General features: G+C 42.4%; 1 protein-coding gene across 3 annotated transcripts in view; it reads left to right on the top strand.

Moving 5' to 3' along the window:
• The first annotated feature begins 647 nt into the window (after positions 1-647).
• Positions 648-20,131, top strand: part of GCH1 (GTP cyclohydrolase 1) — a 51,263-nt gene continuing 31,779 nt past the window's right edge. For all 3 annotated transcript variants that reach the window (XM_039240468.1, XM_039240470.1, XM_039240471.1), the window contains exon 1: positions 648-1,119. In XM_039240468.1, the coding sequence (XP_039096399.1) occupies positions 780-1,119 (340 nt within the window). In that variant the 5' untranslated portion in view covers positions 648-779. The remainder of the gene's footprint in view (positions 1,120-20,131) is intronic.

Below are 20,131 nucleotides of genomic sequence, written 5' to 3' on the forward strand. Positions count from 1 at the left end.
GATACAGGGACTCACGTAAGGGCCACTTGGTGCAACACTCTCAGAGCGGCGAGTGGGTTCTCATAGGCGGCAGGTGCGTTGGACGTATTTTTAACGAACGAACCAAGAGTGTCATGCCATATTATTCTCCCGCCCTAAAAGCGTTAAGAATGGAGTTTCTTACCGACAGCTTAACGCAGTGTTTGCTCCGGCGAGGCCACCTGTTTGGCCATCCCTCGAAGAGAGAGGGGACACGAGCACTTGTGAGGAAGCGTTCTCTCGGCCGAAGAGAAGAGGGCTCGCCGGGCGCCCAGAGCGTGCACTTCCCAGTCTAGGTTCCAGCGCTCGACACTTACCTCCTTTCGGATTCGGTTCGCGCCGCCACAACCCAAGGGATGCAACCCCCTCCTTCCGCCTGGCGCGGGTCCCCTCCACTGCCTGCGGCGGCCGCCTTTGCGGAGCTCGCAGGGGTCGAGCGACCCTCGCACCAGGTCCGCGGGGCCGCCCCCTCTCAGGCACAGGGCCGAGGACAGGGGAGGGGCGGGCCGAGCGCCGTGACGCGCGGAGGCTCCGGCCAATGGGAACGCCCCGCGGCGCCGCCAGAGCCGCCAGCCCATAAATAGGAGGCACTGCCGCGCTCTCCAGCGCTCTGCTGTCCCTGTCTAGGAGAGTGTCACTGGCCTGTCGCCTACTTTCCTCAGGTGATCCTGGCCACAACCTATTGCCTGCGGCCGCCGGTGCAGTTTACTTGCAGTCCCCGAAGCGTCCCAGAGTCCCTCCGGAGCGGCAGCGGCAGGTCCATGGAGAAGGGTCCGGTGCGGGCGCCGGCCAAGCCGCGGGGCGCCAGGTGCAGTAATGGGTTCCCCGAGAGGGAGCCGCCGCGACCCGGGCCGAGCGGGCCGGCCGAGAAGTCGCCGCGGCCGGAGATCAAGAGCGTCCAGCCGGCGGACGGCTGGAAGGGCGAACGGCCGCGCAGCGAGGAGGATAATGAGCTGAACCTCCCCAACCTGGCGGCCGCCTACTCGTCTATCCTGCGCTCGCTAGGCGAGGACCCCCAGCGGCAGGGACTGCTCAAGACGCCCTGGAGGGCGGCCACAGCCATGCAGTTCTTCACCAAGGGCTACCAGGAGACCATCTCAGGTCAGTGCGCCCGCCGGCCGCAGGGGCGCGGAGTAGGTGGCGGCGGGAGGCGCGCGCCGGCTCCGGGAAGTTTCCGGAGTTGCTTCACTCTTGGCGGAGTGAGCCGAGTGCCGTCACCTTCCGCACCCCGCCTTCCGCGCTGGGCTCCGCTGGCCTGGCCTGGAGAGAGCCCTGTGCGGGACGCGTTTCTGGCGCACGGAGAGGCAGCCGCCTCTCGCCCCGGCGGTCCGCGCAGCTGTCCTTGCCGGGTCCTCCCAGCCCTGCGTGCAGCCCTGTCCTTGAACCTTCCGGCGCCCTGGGACCGCGGTCACTGAGCTCCCTGCCAGGTGGGGGGCTGCTGGAGCCCCTTTTGCCTGAGCGTCCAGGGCCGGCCGCTTGACGCACGTGCAGGGCCTACACTTGCCAGGATTTAGGATCACCTGGCCCTTGCGGAAGGGAGGGCTTCCCAGCTCGTCTTTCTCGAGGTCTCACTTTTTGGGGGGTCTGGGGTGAAGCTTCGGCTTCGTCTCTTGGAGCGCTGGGGGTGATCCTTTGTGGCAGACTCCGAGACCCGCACTTTCACTGACTTGCCAGGGGTCACCCGGGTCTTCGGAAAGGTGTAGTGGTCTTTGGTCCACATCGTTAACTCCATCTCAGGATTCCCCCAGGGTTTGAGGCGTGAGTTTCTCGGACTAGTTGGCTGTTTGAAGTCCCCGGTCCCACAGTGAAAGCTCAAAAGCCATAAAGCTACTCCTCGGGGGTCGGGGAGGTTTGCTTGGCTCTGGTACCCGGAATCGGAGTACCTTTAAGCCGACTTTGCCCAATGCTATCCGTGCTTGAGGCGGGTCAGGCTTTCGCCGCCGCCGCGAAGGCCAGAAAGCAGCAGGGGATGGGGAGGGAGAATGGAAAATGAGGATTTCGCTGCCTCTTTCCTGGGTGAACGGTGTTGGTCTTCACAAAAAAGAGAAAGATACGGTCTGACTTCTGCAGCTGGGACCGAGGACGTTGTTTTCCCGTTCAAATCTTCTGTGCCTCTTGGTGACATTTATTTATTTGGCCTGAGAAGCCTCTGGCTTCATCATTTCTCAAGGAATATGAGTGCTGCCTTGCGAGGTAACTTCCCTGTCCCTGTTATTTTTTTGATCACGTATCCGGCGATTCACCCAATGGATCCTGGGAAGAACAAAGTTATTTTTTGCCCAGTCTTCCACACCCCAAAGGAAGGGTGGGAAATCAGTGTGAGAGGGGTGGGGCCCCAAAAGGAAATGATACTACACACCAAAGCCAAGAAGTGGGCCTCTAGTTCTGTGTCCAAGTTCACTTTTCTACCTCTTGATGGTAAAATTTCCAAGTCTCAAGAGCCGAATCTCAAAATGCAAAGACTGAAAAATAAGCAGTCTTCATTTGGTGAATATTCTGTCATTCGGTTATCTTCCACGAGGTAATGAAGAAACCTCTTTTAGGGCCTTGCTCATTCTGCCTCTTGGGGACACTGAAAGCAGTCTCTTCCATAACATTGGTCAGACTTTGGGCATCTTTCCAAATTCACAGAGGGATTCCCGACTCCAAAGACAGGTCACAGAATTGCCTAAAGGTCACAGAATTACCTAAGGTACTCACAAGGTTTATTTAAACAAACGGTGAGCAGAAGTTTGTCTCATGAGCCATAGGGCTAATGAATCCAAAGAACACGTAAGTCTACCTTAGAAAACCGTTTCAGTCAAATGTTAATTTATTACTTAAAAAGGTCCTTGGACCTAGAGACAGAAAGTAGATCAGGGGTTGTCTGGGCCTGAGGAGAGGAGGAGGAGAGAATAGGGAGTGGCTGCTTCATGGGTTTCCTTTTGGGGTGATGAAAATGTTCTGGAACTAGAGAATTGTGGTGGTGTTTGCACAGCATTATGAATGTACTAAAATGCCACTGAACTGTACACTTTAAAATGGTTAAAATGATGAATTTTAAGTATATTTTATCATACTGAAAAAAGTCTGCAGACCATTTAAGAACTATTACTAGCCATTAATTGAATATTTGTGATGCTTTAAGTGCTTTGTGTGGAGAGTCTTGGTTAATCCTTAGTTTTGAGATAAACGCTGTTCTTTTATGCCCATGACAAGGAAATTGAGGCAGACAGTTTGACAGCTTCAAGTGGTAGGGCTGATGTTTGAATTCCCACAGTCAGAATGCAGAACTTATACCTTCTTTCTTATTTTGTATCTTATCTACCAAGTATTTCAAATTATGAGTTGTGACCTAACAGTTGGGTTACCAGCATAAAAACAGGTGGTGTAGGGGCGGATGGGTGGCTCAGTCTGTTAAGCACTGGACTCTTGATTTCAACTCAGGTCATGATCTTACAGTTCATGAGTTCAAACTCCATACCTGGTTCTGCACTCATAGCACAGATAATCTCTGCTAGGGATCCTGTCTCCCTCTCTCTCTCTGCGCCTTCCCTGCTTGCTCTCTCTCTCTCTCTCAAAATAAATAAAATTAAACTTAAAAAAAATAGGTGGAGTGGCAGCTGGGTGGCTCAGTCAGTTGAGCATCTGACTTAGGCTCAGGTCATGATCTCATGGTTTGTGAGTTCAAGCCCCCCATCAGGTTGGGTGCTGTCAGCATGGAGCCTGCTTCGGATCCTCTGGCCCGCTCTCTCTCTTCACCTCTCCCACTCGCATTCTCTCTCTCTCTAAAATAATAAACAGGGGCGCCTGGGTGGCTTAGTCGGTTAAGCGTCCGACTTTCGCTTAGGTCATGATCTCGCGGTTAGTGAGATCGAGCCCCGCATCAAGCTCTGTGCTGACTGCCAGCTCAGAGCCTGGAGCCTGTTTCAGTCTGTGACTCCCTCTCTCTCTGACCCTCCCCTGCTCACGCTGCCTCTCTCTCTCCTAGAAATAAATAAAAAACATTAAAAAAAATTAAAAAAAAATAAAATAATAAACGTTAAAAAAATTAAATAGGTGGAGTAGAATGGAGAAGATGCATTTATAATATGTAGTAAGGATACAAGTTGTGAGGAGCTTCTGAGTTGGTTTCATAGGTGTTTTTTTGGTATGTACTGGCTCCAGATGTAATATATTTCTGAACTGTGGGCTGTGGTCAAAAGTTTGAAAGCCTCTTTCTAGGGGATTACACTTAAGGAATCAATGTATATTTCTTAGAGGGACACAGTTAGAAGACGAAGAGGAGAGCTTAACGAGGATGGTGCTGAACTTAAAGGAATAAACCTCAAAGGGCAGTGGTTCAGGTCTTGGGCCAGCCAAGGTGGTAGAGAGAAGGAAGGAGATTTTAATTCTGCAGCAAATATGACAGAGAGTAATAAAGAAAATCCTGAACAGTCCCTAATTTTTATTTCTTTAGAGAGCATAAGTCTGTGACTACCATAGATTGTTTGGGATAGAAATAAACTTCTTTCAAACTCTCACTGTTCTATCCTTGTAAACAAGATACTCTGTACTTTTATATCTGTCTATAGTAACTCCTGGTTAATGGTGTTGACTTCAGTGTTGTTAAATAGAAAATTCCCCAAATTATTCTCTGTATTATTTTTTGTTCCTCCTGAGTGGATTGATGCTAAATTCTGGTGTTCTGGGGAGTTTGTCATTTCTTCCCGCACTGCCCCTTCTCTCCATGACCCTTGCCTAGTGTACCTTTCCTCTACTTTCCAGTGTGTACCTTACCATGGGTACATCTGTGATCACTGAAGGTGGGGCTGTGTCAGGGTTGTGCAAGTCTCCTGGTTACTGTTCACCACTGGGCTTTAGCTTGTAGGCTGGAGGGCGTTCTGAAAGAGATACTGTCACCTCTCCCAGGGACCGGCTCTCTCTTGAATCTGGCATCACACGGTGATTCTTGGGCCGGGTGGTCTTTATCTGTTGCTGTCCAATTTCCGTTTAACCGCATCCTAGTTTTCTTATGTATTCAGAGTTTACCTTGATGAGGTCTCCTTTCTCAATAAGGGATCTTTCCTGTATTTCCAATATTTTGTTCAGAACCTTAATTAGACTGGAGGGTCTACTGTTCTCTGGGGTTCCTGGTCTTCTTGTCCCTGTGTCTAATCCTTTCTATTCCCTGTTCCCTCCTGGGTGTAAATGGGAATAATTCTTAAATAGCATTATCTACCAAAGGTTAAGTGCATATGACTGTCTCATCAATTGTCTTCCTTATGAGTTTATGGGAACACTCAAGAGTCTTGACTCTTCTGTCACATTTTTAGTTAAAGTAGGTTTTAGCTTATCTCATCCAGGATGCCAAAGCAGTTCTCATAAATCAAGTTGACAGTGTCCCAAATTTTGGGAAGTTTGTGAGCATGTATATAATGTAGCAGGAGGAGATGGTACCACAGGTGATGGACTTCTTAACTGTCTTCCCACCAGGGTTAAGGAGTCTTGTCCCAGCCTCAATCATTTTTACTGTGAGATGATACCTATTCCTTAAAGATAACACAGGGCAATTAGACACTTTGTTTATACAAAAATGAGTCTTAGCCACTTCATGCTGAATGTGCTTAGCACTCACAAAGATTTTTTTTTAATGTTTTATTTATTTCTGAGAGATAGAGAGAGAGCAAGCGAGTATGAGCAGGGGAGGGTCAGAGAGAGGGGGAGACACAGAATCAGAAGCAGGCTCCAGGCTCTGAGCTAGCTGTCAGCACAGAGCCCGACGTGGGGCTCAAACCCACGAACCGTGAGATCATGACCTGAGCCAAAGTCGGACGCTTAACCAACTGAGCCACCCAGGTGCCCCATAAAGATTTTTTTTTAATCATCAATCTTTGCGATTTACCAAATCAGACTAACGAAGAACTAAAAACTGTAACAATTTATGAGGTATGAATGGGGCAGAAAGTCAAATTATTTACTATTCCTCCCATATTATGGGTGAAAGGTGAGTTTACGTTCCAAGTTTGAAAGTATATTAAAGAAAAGTTAATCTCATTATTGAGGTGCTATTTTTGGATATTTGTAGTTCATTTAAATCTTGATTCACTAATAATTTTTGTTTTGTTTTGCTAATGAATACTTATGTAGGACTTAGTTCTATTTATTGCTAGAAAGAGTATTATAAATAAAGAACTAAAAATAATGAGGCTGTTGAGGTATTTGGAATTTGAGAGTAGTCAAAGTTGATTAAAGCTGTTTAGAAGTCATTGGGGTGTTGGTTAAGTGATTCTTGATTTTGGCTCAGGTCATGATCTCCTGGATTGTCAGATTGAGCCCCTTGTTAGACTCTGTGCTGACAGCATGGAGCCTGCTTGGGATTCTCTCTCCCTCTCTTTCTACACCTCCCCTGCTCATGCTCTTCTCTCTCAAAATAAATAAGTAAACATTAAAGGGGAGCGTGGGTGGCTCAGTTGGTTAAGTTCAGCTCAGATCATGATTTCAGGGTTCATGAGTTTGTGCCCCATATCAGCCTATCTGCTGTCAGTACAGAGGCCACTTCAGATCCTCTGTCTTTCCCTCTCTCTCTCAAAAATAAATAAACATTTAAAAAACAAAACAGTTTTTTAAAAAAGCCATTAAGAAGTCATTGAGAATGGAGGAGAAAACCTTGCCCTGACGGTTTCTTTTAAAAATATATTATCTATAAACAATTTTTCTGTCCTGGGAGGAGAAAAAATCCCTACACATAACTTTGAAATACTAAACAAAGCCATTAGATTAGTTCTTGTCTTAGTTTCATTGGCTGACATAAAGTATCAGAAATGGGCTGTTTAAACAACAGATCTCGGGGCACCTGGGTGGCTCAGTCGGTTGAGCTTCGGACTTCAGCTCAGGTCATGATCTACAGTTTGTGGGTTTGAGCCCCGCGTCAGGCTCTGTGCTGACAGCTAGCTCAGAGCCTGGAGCCTGTTTTGGATTCTGTGTCTCCCTCTCTCTCTGACCCTCCCCTGCTCCCACTATCTCTCTCTCAGAAATAAGTAAAAGCATTAAATTTTTTTTTTAAACAACAGATGTCTATTGTCTCACAGTTCTAAAGGCTAGAAGTTCAAAATCAAGGTGTGCATATAACCACACTCCCTCTGAAAATTTTAGTGGGGAGACCTTTCTTGCCTCTGCCCAGCTTCCGGTGATAGCTATCAGTCTTCAGTGTTTGCTCGCATTATTCCAATCCCTGCCTCTGTCGGCATCCAAATTATCCTCTTTTAGAGTTACCAATCACATAGGACTGAGTCCACTGTAGTCCAATATGCCCCATCATAATTACAGTTATTGCAGATGTGATTAGTTTATTTCTATATAGGTCACATTCTGAGCTATGAGGGTTTAGGATTTCAACGTATCTTTTTGGGGAGGGAACACAATTCAACCTATACCCATACCGGTGCTAAATACTACTATTCTGAAGACTGACTGGCAGCTTTACAGTTTCGTTCAACAAATTTCACTGAGTGCCAGGCCCTGCACTGAATGCTAGGAACATAGGATGAGTAAAACCAGATATGGTGTCTGCCCTTATGGAATTTATAGTCTTTTGGACAAAAACAGATATTCATCAGAATCGCATGAGTGAATGTATGTGATTACAGATTGAGAAAGGTAAGGATAAAGAGGCCGCAGGTCAGCAAGACACTTAGCAAAGGAGTTTATCTCTGCTGGGAAATAGGAGCATGGATGCCTGAGCTGACATCCGAATAACACAGACACTGCTGAGGACTTACTAGGTGCTGAACAGTGTTCCGAGTCCTTGACACGGATAGCCTTGGTTGCCCTCACAAGAGCCCTAGGGGGTAGGTGATATTATTCCCATTTTATAGATAAGGAAACTGAAACACAGAGAGGACCTTTCCAAGATCCTATCTTGAAAGTAGCAGCATTGGGAGGATGATAGAGAATGAGAGTCCTAATCTCTAACATTCTATCTAATTTTACTCATAATATTTTACAGATTTATTTAAGCCTCCCCACTCTTCCCTCTCCTTTTAAAAAAAATTTCTCTACTGTTTTCTTTGTTCAGCTCTTGAAACTCTCCCATGGCTGGGTATTCTCACACTGATTCATTTGCAGTGTACCCCTGTAATTTGATTCCAGGATTAGGTTGGGCCAGACTGCAGTATTAAAATTTGCCAGGAGAGGGCAACTATCTAATCTTTGGGGAGTCCTAGATTACAAATCCTGGATTATATGAACCATTCCTAATTCCAGTTTATATAAATGAATATTTTCCCTATGGTTCTACATTCTCTGTTGAGTCTGCGGTAATTAGATTTGGGGATAATTTGGTTTGGGTTGATCAAAGATTTTTTGAACTGAGGTAAATTTGTTACACTCGAGGCTGAGAGGACATTTACTCACTATAATTTTGCCTGATTATAGCCTCAGTAGCAGTTTTTTAGACTCTTTTAGAGAAGAGGGACTGTTTGTACTCATCATTGAATGCCTAGCAAATTGCCCAGCACATGTGGATGACTTGATGAATGTTTGAATTTATTTCATAAAGACAAAGACCCCCTCTTAACTCTTACTTTTCTTCTACCACAATGCTCTCTGCATAGGTGTTCCATAAATACTGGTTGTTTTATACACTAAAGAACAATGTAAAGGACTTATCTTTATGAAAAAAGCCATAAGTTATTCCAACTGCAAGTTGGTTGTTAAAGTTGATCAGTTTTAGGTGTTACCAGCATCCAGTAATTATTAGAAGTTGCAAAATAATAATGTTTGGTTCTTTAATTCCTTTTGAATTTATCGACTAGAGTTCTCTAAAGAAGGTATAGAGAATACTTTAGGCTATCTTTACAATTATTTTGTAAGTTTAAAAGTATTTAAAATAAAGCTTAAAAATATAAAAGGTTGTTAATTTCTTTAATTCTGCAGTGGAGATCTACCTCACTGTGACTCAGTCTAGAAGCCATAGAAGAAAATAATTAAACTTTACATAAAAACTATGAATTTTCACATGTGAAATACTAATACAAATGAAGTCAAATGGCAGAATGGGAAGAAATATTTACAACTCTTATCAGAGACGACAGGATAATCACACTAATATAAAAAGAGATGCTAGATATTGTGAGAGAAAAGCCAGAAACACAATTGAATGTTGGGAAGACATGTAAGCAGACAGTTCACGGGACAGGAAATGCAGATGATTTTTAAATAGTTGGAAAGATGCTGGACCTCACCCTCAATAAGGAAAATGCACACGGACTCCCCCAAGATACATCCTTTCTTTGTTAGATTAGCAAAAGTCCGGTGTCTAAGGCAACTTCAGCGGGGCGCGCGGACGGGGATTTGGAGATTGGAACTGCCCTGGGTTGAAGAGTGCAACCAACTTCGGCTGCGCCCCTGGTACGGGGAGTTTACACCCCCAAAAGAGTGAGGAGCAGCGCTTGCTTCGAGAAGGGACTGGAGCACCGTCACTCTCCTCCCCACAACCGCCGAGGCAGAGCTCCCGCCTGAGGCATTGGATCACGCCACGCCCATCCCTGCCTGAGAGGGCTACCTCAAGAAACAAGCTAGAGTGCACAAGGTGGAGAGTCCCAAATATCACTACGAATAGGAAAATAAAATAACCAAGGTCCCAACAAGAGAGACCAGGGGATACCATTCAAAAAACACTCTCTGAAAGGGTAGGCCCTGGAAAGTCAAAGAGCCTTCTTGGATATAGCAGTGCTCATAGAAACAGAGAGAATAATAGGTCTTTAAAACCAACAAGAGCCGGAAAGCTAACTAAAATGACGAAACGAAAGACCTCTCCTCCAAAGAAACTCCAAGAAGAAATGACAGCTAATGAACTGCTCAAAACAGATATTAGCAGCATCACTGAACAAGATTTTAGAATAATAATGGTAAAATTAATAGCTGGGCTTGAAAAAAACATAGGGGACATCAAAGAAACTATGGCTACAGACAGAATGGAAAATAAAAATAGGCACGAAGAATTAAAAAATGCGATAAATGAGATACATAATAAATTAGAGGCCTCCAATGCACGGATTGAAGAGGCAGAAAGGAGAATAAGTGATTTAGAAGACACCATTATAGAAAAACAAGAAGCTGACAAAAAAAGAGACAAACTGATCCAGGAACAGGAAAGAAGAATTCGAGAGCTCAGCGATACGGTCAAACGCAACAATATCCGTATCATAGGAATCCCAGAAGAGGAAGAGAGAGGGAAAGGTGCTGAAGGAGTCCTGGAACAAATTATAGCAGAGAACTTCCCCGACCTGGGGAAGGAAGTAAATGTGGAAGTACAAGAGGCTCAGAGGACTCCCCTCAGACGTAACCTGAATCGATCTTCTGCACGACATATCATAGTGAAAATGGCCAAATACAAGGACAAAGAGAGAATTTTGAAAGCAGCTAGGGAGAAAAGGGCCCTAACATACAAAGGGAAATCTATCAGAGTGGTGACAGACCTATCTACTGAAACTTGGCAGGCTAGAAAGGAATGGCAGGAAATCTTCAATGTGATGAACAGTAAAAATATGCAGCCAAGAATCCTCTATCCAGCAAGCCTGTCATTCAAAATAGAAGGAGAGATAAAAACCTTTCCAAATAAACAGAAATTGAAAGAATTTGTCATCACGAAGCCAGCCCTACAAGAAATCCTGAGGGGGATGCTCTGAAGGAAAGGTTGCAAGGAACAAAGATACCAGAGACACCACCACAAACATGAACCCTACAAAAGATACAAAGACTCTAAACCCACATATTTCAATAATAACACTGAATGTAAATGGGCTGAATGCTCCAATCAAAAGACATAGGGTAGCAGAATGGATTAAGAAACAAAATCCATCAATATGCTGTCTACAAGAAACTCATTTTAGACGGGAAGATACCTTCAGATTAAAAGTAAGGGGATGGAGAAATATATATCATGCTACAGGAAATCAAAAGAAAGCCGGAGTAGCGATACTTATGTCAGACAAACTGGACTTTAAATTAAAGACAATCACAAGAGATGAAGAAGGGCACTACATAATAATTACAGGGTCCATCCATCAGGAAGAACTAACAATCATAAATGTCTACGCACCAAATATGGGAGCACCTAAATATCTAAAACAATTAATCACAAACAGAAACAAGCTTATAGATAAGAATGTGCTAATAGCAGGGGACTTTAATACTCCGCTTACAGCAATGGATAGGTCAACCAGACAGAAAATCACTAAAGAAATAATGGACTTGAAAGACACATTGGACCAGATGGATCTGACGGATATATTTAGAACTTTACATCCTGAGGCCAGGGAATTTACTTTCTTCTCAAGTGCGCATGGCACATTCTCCAAGATAGATCAGATTAGCAAAAGTCCAGAAATTTGATACCCCATTATGTTATTAAGGTGATGGGGAAACAAATACTACTGTTGAAAGGGTAACTGTCCTTATGGAAGATAATTTAACAACATCTGTCACATACAGACTTGTATATTCTACTTGAAAATCCTGCCTCTGGGAATTTATCTTAGATAGGTACTTGTATGCATGGAATGACATATGCTCAGAGTTAATCACTGTAGCATTGAATGTGGAAGCAATCTCAATGTCTAGGCCCTTAGAATGGCTAAATTATGCAGAAGAGTTATATTTTGTAGGGAAAATGGGGTACAGGGGAGATAGTTACATGTTTGTATTGGTATTAAGAATTGGAGGATACACAAGTGCTTACATGTTCATCAGGAATATGAACTGGAATAACAGGTAAGAATAGAAGCAAGACTTTTCACTATTTTCAGTTTTTGAGTTTTGAGGTATGTGCATTTATTTTCAAATAGATAAATTAATAATATGATGGCAGGATGCCTGGGTGGCTCAGCTGGTTAAGTGTCAGACTTTGGCTCAGGTCATGATCTCACAGCTCGTGAGTTCAAGCCCCACATGGGGCTCTGTGCTTGATGCTCAGAGACTGGAACCTGCTTTGGATTCTGCGTCTCTCCCTGTCTCTGCCCCTCTCCATCTCATGCTCTGTCTCTGCCCCTCTCCATCTCATGCTCTGTCTCTGTCTCTCAAAAAGAAATAAACCGTTAAAAAAATATTGTGGTAAAATTGTTTCAAATCAAGAAGTAAAAGAAATACAACTTTTCCTAGCTAGCTAGCTAACAAGAAAAATCTGGTAACTGAAAATGTTTACCCTGAAATTAGAAAAAAATAGTTGGACATAACATAGTTGTGAGTTTGATCTTCTTTGTGATTGTTATTGCATATAGAAAGAGACTGCGTTTGAATGTGATCTTGTCTTTTAGCTATCTGTATAAGTACTGGCATATCTCTAAACTTTGTTATTTCCCCCTTTTTGTAAAGGGTGGTAATACCTGCTTTGCCTGGACTCTTCTAAGAAGTAAGAAGGTATGTGAAAAAGCACATGATACTTAATCTAGTCCTTCTTTATGGTGAGGGAGAACTGTAAGATTGGATTAATTGAGAAGTGTTTTAAGACTGTAGGACATTTTGGGGCCCTAAGTCCACAGCCATGCTGTGAGGAAGCTGTGCCACACGGAATGGCCACTGGTGGGTATTCTGGCTAATGGCTCTACCTGAGGTTCCCCCTGAGCCCCACAGCTAGCACTGAACAGTAGACAGGTAAGTAGATTCCCCCAGGTGATTCCAGCTTCCAGCCATTTCCACTGAGGCCCCAGACATTGAGGCATAGAGGCCAGTCATCTTCTCTGTGCTCTGTCTGGATTCCTGACCCACAGAATCCAGGGACATAATAAAATAGTTGTATACCACTAAATTCTGAGGTATCTTGTTATGCACTGAAATCAACTGGAACAAATATTTAGATGAGAATGGCTAGATTTGCATTTGTACAGAAGAAAAGGGAGTGACTTAAATAGGCCAAGAGATGGCATTATAGTTATAGGCCAGAGATTTAAATTTGTGAATTATCAGTATAAGGCTGATACCTGAAGTGAGAGGAGTACTGGGCTCTTCAAAGTAGTGTAGGAGATGGGTGGCCTAAAACTTTTGGAGATGTCTGCATTGAGATAGAAGAGTGGAAGAAGAGCCAGCAGACAGTCCTAAAAGGATGTATCAGCAGCAGGAGATCCAAGAGTGTAACTGTTGGCAGAAAATGGTTTTAAGAGAGACAAGGAGCAAAAAGAAGAGGTCATGAGACATTGCAGACTTGAGCCAGATTACCTGACTTCGAGTCCTGTAACTTATGAGCAGTGCCTCAATGACCTCATCTGTAAAATGGGACTATTAATAATACCTATGTATCTTATAGGGTTATTGTGAGGCTGAAACGAATTAGTACACAAAAAGTGCTAAGAGCAATGTCTGCCATACAGAAAGTTCTATTGACATTTTGTACCTGTTAGCCATGAGTACTGAGATTTGAAGGGGGTGATGTTTATAGTTTCTATAGCTTAATATGGTCAGAAGCCAGCTCCTAGGACGTTAGGGAGTAATTATAGAAAACAATAAATTTTTGGAGATACCTTTTTCTGACTAGCAGGATCAAGTGAGTTTCCCCTTGGTGGGTATCAAGGCGTCAGCATGCTGGGTGCTGGATGTTGATGAGTGAAAGCCTTAGGTGTCAGAGAAAAGCATGAACCCAAAACTCTAGGAAGGTGGCCAGGTGGTATATGTGTGATCTCACATGATACTCCTGTCAGCCTGAAGATTATACCCATTCTAAAGAAGTGGAAACTGAGGAGGCTCAGGCTGTCATTTGCCAGAGGTCACAGAGCAGAACCCAGATGTTTGTGACTACAGCACTCATGTTCCATCAACATCATGCGCCCTCAGGTTTAAAGTGCCTGTGCTACAATTTCATATGAAGATCCATTTATATGTGAGGATCATAGTACATAGGAATTTGCTTTTCTTCCTGATCTCTAGCAACGAGAAAGCCAAGTAGATTTATGTTTGAGGCATTTCTTACTATCCTGACTAAAAGACAGTTCATGAAGTTTTTGATTTGGGGAATTCATGAATAATGCCAAAATCTTAGCTAAATTGTATTCAATTCTAAGGTGGATTATAACAAACTTTTTCCCATTTAATCCTCTGAGGGAGATACCTGAAGACCACAATTTTATATATTTTGTTTATTTTTTTTAATGTTTTATTTATTTCTAGGAGAGAGAGAGAGAGACAGCGTGAGCAGGGGAGGGTCAGAGAGAGGGAGTGACAGACTCTGAAACAGGCTCCAGGCTCTGAGCTGTCAGTCAGCACAGAGCCCGACGCAGGGCTTGAACCTACGAACCGCGAGATCATGACCTAAGCGAAAGTCGGACGCTTAACCGACTAAGCCACCCAGGAGCCCCTATATATTTTGTTTAAAGCACATTGAATTATGTTGTGGACATTTTATATTTTATATGTGAGTCTTTTAATGGTTTTATGGTTCGGAACTTTTCTGTTTTAAATGTTAGTTTTTAGGGCTTGTACCTTTTGTTAAATGCAGTTATGAATGCTTGATATTTCATTTAAAGTAATTTTATCTATAACTACATGGTATATAAATTTCAGAGATACAGACTTACTTTAACTCTTTGAACAATTGGGCAAATATTCTACAACATAATTATGTTCTAATTCATCTATTGTGTTCCCTATTGTGTATTTGTAACTGTGTCTAAATGGATACACTTGCATGTTATATGTTCTTTTTTCTTTTTTTATTTGTTTGATTATTATTGTGGTAAAATATACACAACATAAAATTACCATTCTAGCCACTTAAAAGTATTTTTTTACTTTTATTTTTTTGAGAGACAGAGACAGAATTTGAGCGGGAGAAGGACAGAGAGAGAATGAGACACAGAATCCAAAGCAGGCTCCAGGCTCTGAGCTGTCAGCACAGAGCCCGACTTGGGGCTTGAACTCACAAACCATGAGATCATGACCTGAGCCGAAGTTGTATGCTTAACCAACTCCAACTGAGCCACCCAGTTGCCCCTATTTTCGCCATTTTTAAGTGAACGGTTCAGTGGCATTGAGTTCATTCGCATTGGTGTGCAATCATCACCACTATCCATCTTCAGAACTTTCTCATCCTCCCAAACTGAAACTCTACTTATTAACCAATTAACTCCCTATTGCCCTTTCTCCCAGTCCTTGGTAACCATGACTTTCTGTGTGCATTTGATTATTCTAGGTACCTCAAAGAGTAGAATCATAGCATTTTGTCCTTTGTGTCTGGCTTATTTCATTTAGTAAAATGTCCTTAAGCTTCATCCATGGCAAGAACATTTTAAAGTTTGAAAAGACCCATTTATTTGGTTCTTATTTAAGCCAGTAACTCATTCTGTAGAACGTTGTATATTCTTAAATTTGTGGTTTTGTTTTGTTTTGCTTTTGCATGGATGCTTGAAAACTCTATCTTTGAAACTTTCTTTATCTTTGAACTTATCTTTGAAGTTTATCCAGCTTGGTGGTAAGCATTTGGTCTTAAATTTTTCTAGAAGATATTTTAGAAAATTATGTGTGTGTGTGTGTGTGTGTGTGTGTATATTTTTTCAAATTGTATTTAGTTTCAGCAGCACAAAGTGCTTAGCTTACAGCCTCCAGCTGCCAGTGCCCTTGCTTTGCCTCACTGGAGGTCATGCTTATCCCATGCTGTTTTCTTCTTTCATTTTGTTATCCATTTCTTTCTATTCCTCCACCACCAACATAATCTGAGGGTGGGGTTCTTTACAAGTGAAGAACTTTATTATTTTTTAATGGTTAATTTTTAATATTTATTTTTGAGAGCGCACGCGCCTGCACACACACACACACACACACACACACACACACACACACACACGTGAGTGGGGGAGGGGCAGAGAGAGAGAGAGAGAGAGAGCAAGATACAGAATCTGAAGCAGGCTCCTGATATGGGCTCGAACTTATGAACTGTGAGATCATGACCTGAGCCAAAGTTGGGCGCTCAACTGACTGAGCCATCCAGGCGCCCCACAAGTTCAGTACTTTACGAGACAGACAAGTGTTTCAGCTTTATAGGTTAGTGTGTGTTAGAAACTTTGTTCATTGATACAATCCTAAGGTCCATTTGGTGCTTCTTAAACTATTTTAGTGCATCACCAAACTCATCCTGGTATAATGGGAAGAACAACCAGTCTGAACGAGTCACAGCATTTGACTAAGTAGTTTATGACCCTAGACAAGTCTCTTGCAAGGCTTTCTGGGTCCAGTTGCACAAGGAGTGGAATTGTGACGCCTAAATCTTTGTACTATGGAAGCGCTTGTCAGTGTTGTCACTCGTTCTGTTGACTTCCAGCAGGTGACAGGTGAGGTCCTACCAAGGACCTCAGGCTTCTTTCATTGCTAGAAGTGCTGATTTCCTTTGAAACATTCAAGCCACACAGAGAGTTTCTATGGTAACACGTTCTCTCTCTTTTTTTCTTGTGATGCACAGTTTTGAAAAGGTTCTTCATCTGTATGTTCTTTAGGGTCTGTGATCTTCTCACCTATGGCCCCTTTGATTAGGCAAAGCCTTTATTCAAGGACTTTTTCCTCACGGGTATGGTAGACACTTTTAGAAGAAAAAGCAGTTGCTAATCCTACTAGCCCTTGAGGTGTTAGTTTGTAAGTAAAGTTTCATATAAATTAGAAGAGGAATTGTTGGATTACTTGGTAGCACAGTAATAACAAGGAAACAGTGTTCTCTGTTAGGATTGTGACTTTTTATTTTACTTTTAACTTTTTATGTAAAAGTTTCAAATACAAACATAGATAAGACTGTATAATGGATAGCTATGTACTTACTACCTAGATCCAAATTAATATTTTGCCCTATTGGCATGGTCTATTTTGTGGAGAACAACTCAGAGACATGTATTTTTTTTTTTAATGTTTATTTATTTCTAGGAGAGAGAGAGAAAGAGAGAGAGAGAGAGAGACAGCGTGAGCAGGGGAGAGTCAGAGAGAGAGGGAGTCACAGACTGAAACAGGCTCCAGGCTCTGACCTAGCAGTCAGCACAGAGCCCGACGCGGGGCTCGAACCCACGCACTGCGAGATCATGACCTAAGCGAAAGTCGGACGCTCAACCGACTAAGCCACCCAGGCGCACCAGAGAGACATGTATTTAGAGATGAAATCTCACCTTAGAAAGTGTTTTTCTTCTTAACCTTAACTTTATCCTTAACCTTCTTAACATTATCCTTAGCAAAATTAACTATTAATTTCTTCATATGATTTAATACCTAATCTACATTCACAACAATGGAATTAATACCTGATTCTGCACCACCAGGTGTCCCAAATGTCTTTTACTCGTGGCTTGTTTAAACTAGGACCCATTCAAAGATCCATATACTTGTATTTGATTGTTATGTTTTAACCTAGAAGATTTCTTGTTACCGTCTCCCCCACCCTGTGACACTGATTTATCTGAGTCTCAGTTGTCCTATAAGATTTTCCACCTTGTCTGCTTATTTTTTTTCTTGTTTTCATTTAACTTGTTTCTCTTTCATATTCCTGGAACTGGAAGTTAGGTCTAAAGACTTGATTAAATTCAGGGAAAACCTTTTTAGCAAGAATGCTATTTTCTTCATATCGTATCACACCAAGAGATAGAAAATATTTAGATCTTGAAGACTTAAAGACTGTAGTTGGTTTCAAAACACAATTCTTTACTGGTTTCCTAGGGTAAACTTCTATAGAGAGGTTTATTTTTTGTTAAAGCCTTTTTATTAGTTTGAAGATTTAATGGGATTCTCCTTTCCCTTGAAACTGTTCCAGTTTCATTTCAAAAAGTAAAGGTCAAAGTAGCATTAAATTACTGAATTTCCCCTCATATAAACCAAATAAATAGTTGGTAAAACAGTATTTTGCAAGCAATGTGCACAAGCTCTGGACTCTGGCAGCCTCTGGGTATCAAGCCATTCTTTCTGTCTGCTCTCTTGAGCCAGCAAGTACCTGGACACTCTTCTTCAACCCCTATGTTTATCACTAATATTACTTTTATTTTAAAACCTCAGATTTGTTCTTTGTTTCCCTTGCTACATTGGCTTTAGGCCTGTGACCTTGTGGATGACAGAAGTGCGTTAACTCCTGATTCTGGTTTCTTGCCTCTGAGCTCTTCGTCTGGAGTCCATTGTTCTCTTAGGTCAGGTTCAGACTTGTGGTGGCTGGTCATCAGGCTCTCATGTGTAAGTCAGAAGACAGGGGGTCAAAATCCAGCTCTCCATACCAATAGGTACACTCTTCTTTAGTAGGCACCTAATGTTTCCAGATAGACATCAGTTTGCTTGTCTGTAAAATGGGGATGATAATTGTTTTAACAACTGCAGAATATGGCAGGACTTGAAAGAAGTCATGATGAAATGTAAAATTCAGTTTTATGTGCTCTAAAATAGAAGGGCATCTATTTCTTCTCACTGCATAGACCCACTCAGGAAGTCCATTTTACCTGTTATTGTTTCCTGTATTTCTGTATTTTATTTCCTATAATATCTCTCTTCCTTATCCCTTCTGGAAATCCCTCTCTTCCTTTCCTTCAATTCATCCTTAAGGCCTGGATCAAATTTTCATGCTTAATATATGTTTTCTTCTAGCTTATAATTTTTCCTTTATATAAACTATTGCTTTTATCATTTAGTTTCTAGGCCTGCCTTCCATTTGGGGGGCTGAGTTTTTAAAAAACATAATTCTACTATAATTAATGGATAGTGTTATATTAGTTTCAGGTGTACAAATACTGATTCAACAATTCTGTACATTACAGTGCTCATCATAAGTGTACTCTTAATTCCCTTCACTTATTTTTTTTTATTTCCCCAGATCTTAAGTTTCTTAAGGTCATGTTTGATATATTTGTGTCCAGCTCAGAAACTAGTAGAGAACTTCCTATGGAAACTTGATCATGTTACCCTCGGAACTGATTTATAGTGAGTTGGCTATATGTAGGACCCAACTGGTTTCTTCAATGGCTGCTATTTTTCTAAGACATGGGTACAATTTTCTTATATGAGGTCCTCCTTCCTTTACTTTTCACTGGACCTCTGGAAAGTTGGCTCCAGCTTCTTTCCTGATCTCCCCATACTGTTCCCCACCTCCCCCTCCAATCTCAGTCTCTGTTCCAAGCGTCCTTTCCCAGCTGGTGTGCAGACCTCATGGTGTTCCGCAGGAATTGTCACCCTTTGATTTGGTGACTGTAGTGAGGGTTTATGGTGGGGAATTACATTGCCCACTGTTCCACCTTGCTAAACAGCAAATTAAGGCCAGTAGTGGGTCCATTTTTAACCCTCAGCCTCTCTCAAAAGCCTATGCTCCTAGCCCAACTGGTCATCAAAATTGCTTAGGTTTTTAAAATATTTAATAATCCTGGGTTCATCCCAACAGGTAGTGAATCAGACTTTGCAGGGTAGCTTGAGAAGCTGTGTTTTTCAAAGCTTCCTATGATTGGCCATATGTGAGATCCACTGTTCTAAAACATGATCCCTTTTCCCTTAATCATTTGTCACTAATGATGGTGGCTTGCACACCCTGCTGGTACTTGTTTGTTGGATTGGATTACAGATGGCTCTATAACATCCATCTGTATGATATTTCTTGGCATAAGTGAATGTAGGATGATAAAGGATGAGCCTATTAAAGGCTTCTGAAGCAAATGGATAGTTTATCAGATTGGTGTGTTCTTTCTTTAGAACTGCTGTGAACCAGACCTTGTTACCACCATCTGTTTTGTAAATTCCATTTACAGTTTAACAGCTGGATTGTGAAAGATATACAAAATTATCCAATTAAAAGACTAAATTTGGCAAGTGTGCATTTTTTTTAATGACTTCTTGAATACACTCTTATTTCTTTCCTTAGACAGCCTTTTAAGGCTCTAATTTTTGTCTACCACAAATTTTCAGAATAGTAAACTGAGACCAGAATGGAAGTTCTTAGGCTAGGAGGCTTGGATAACTTTGGGAGTTAATAATGTATAGGGTTGATAGCCTTGAGTTTTACCCTTTAAATAGTTTAAAACCGTTGCTTTTCTCCACCTTAGTACTAAAAGCCTCTAGCCAGTACCTTTGTGCATCTCGAAAGGTGACTGACCAGTAACGGTGGGTGGATAACATGTGTTATGATTTGGCATTGATTTCTAAGAAGCCAAGAACCAGGGAGTCCTGTTAA

Source organism: Hyaena hyaena, unplaced genomic scaffold (assembly GCF_003009895.1).
Source record: "Hyaena hyaena isolate Hyena2069 unplaced genomic scaffold, ASM300989v1 scaffold_175, whole genome shotgun sequence".
Lineage (NCBI taxonomy): Eukaryota > Metazoa > Chordata > Mammalia > Carnivora > Hyaenidae > Hyaena > Hyaena hyaena.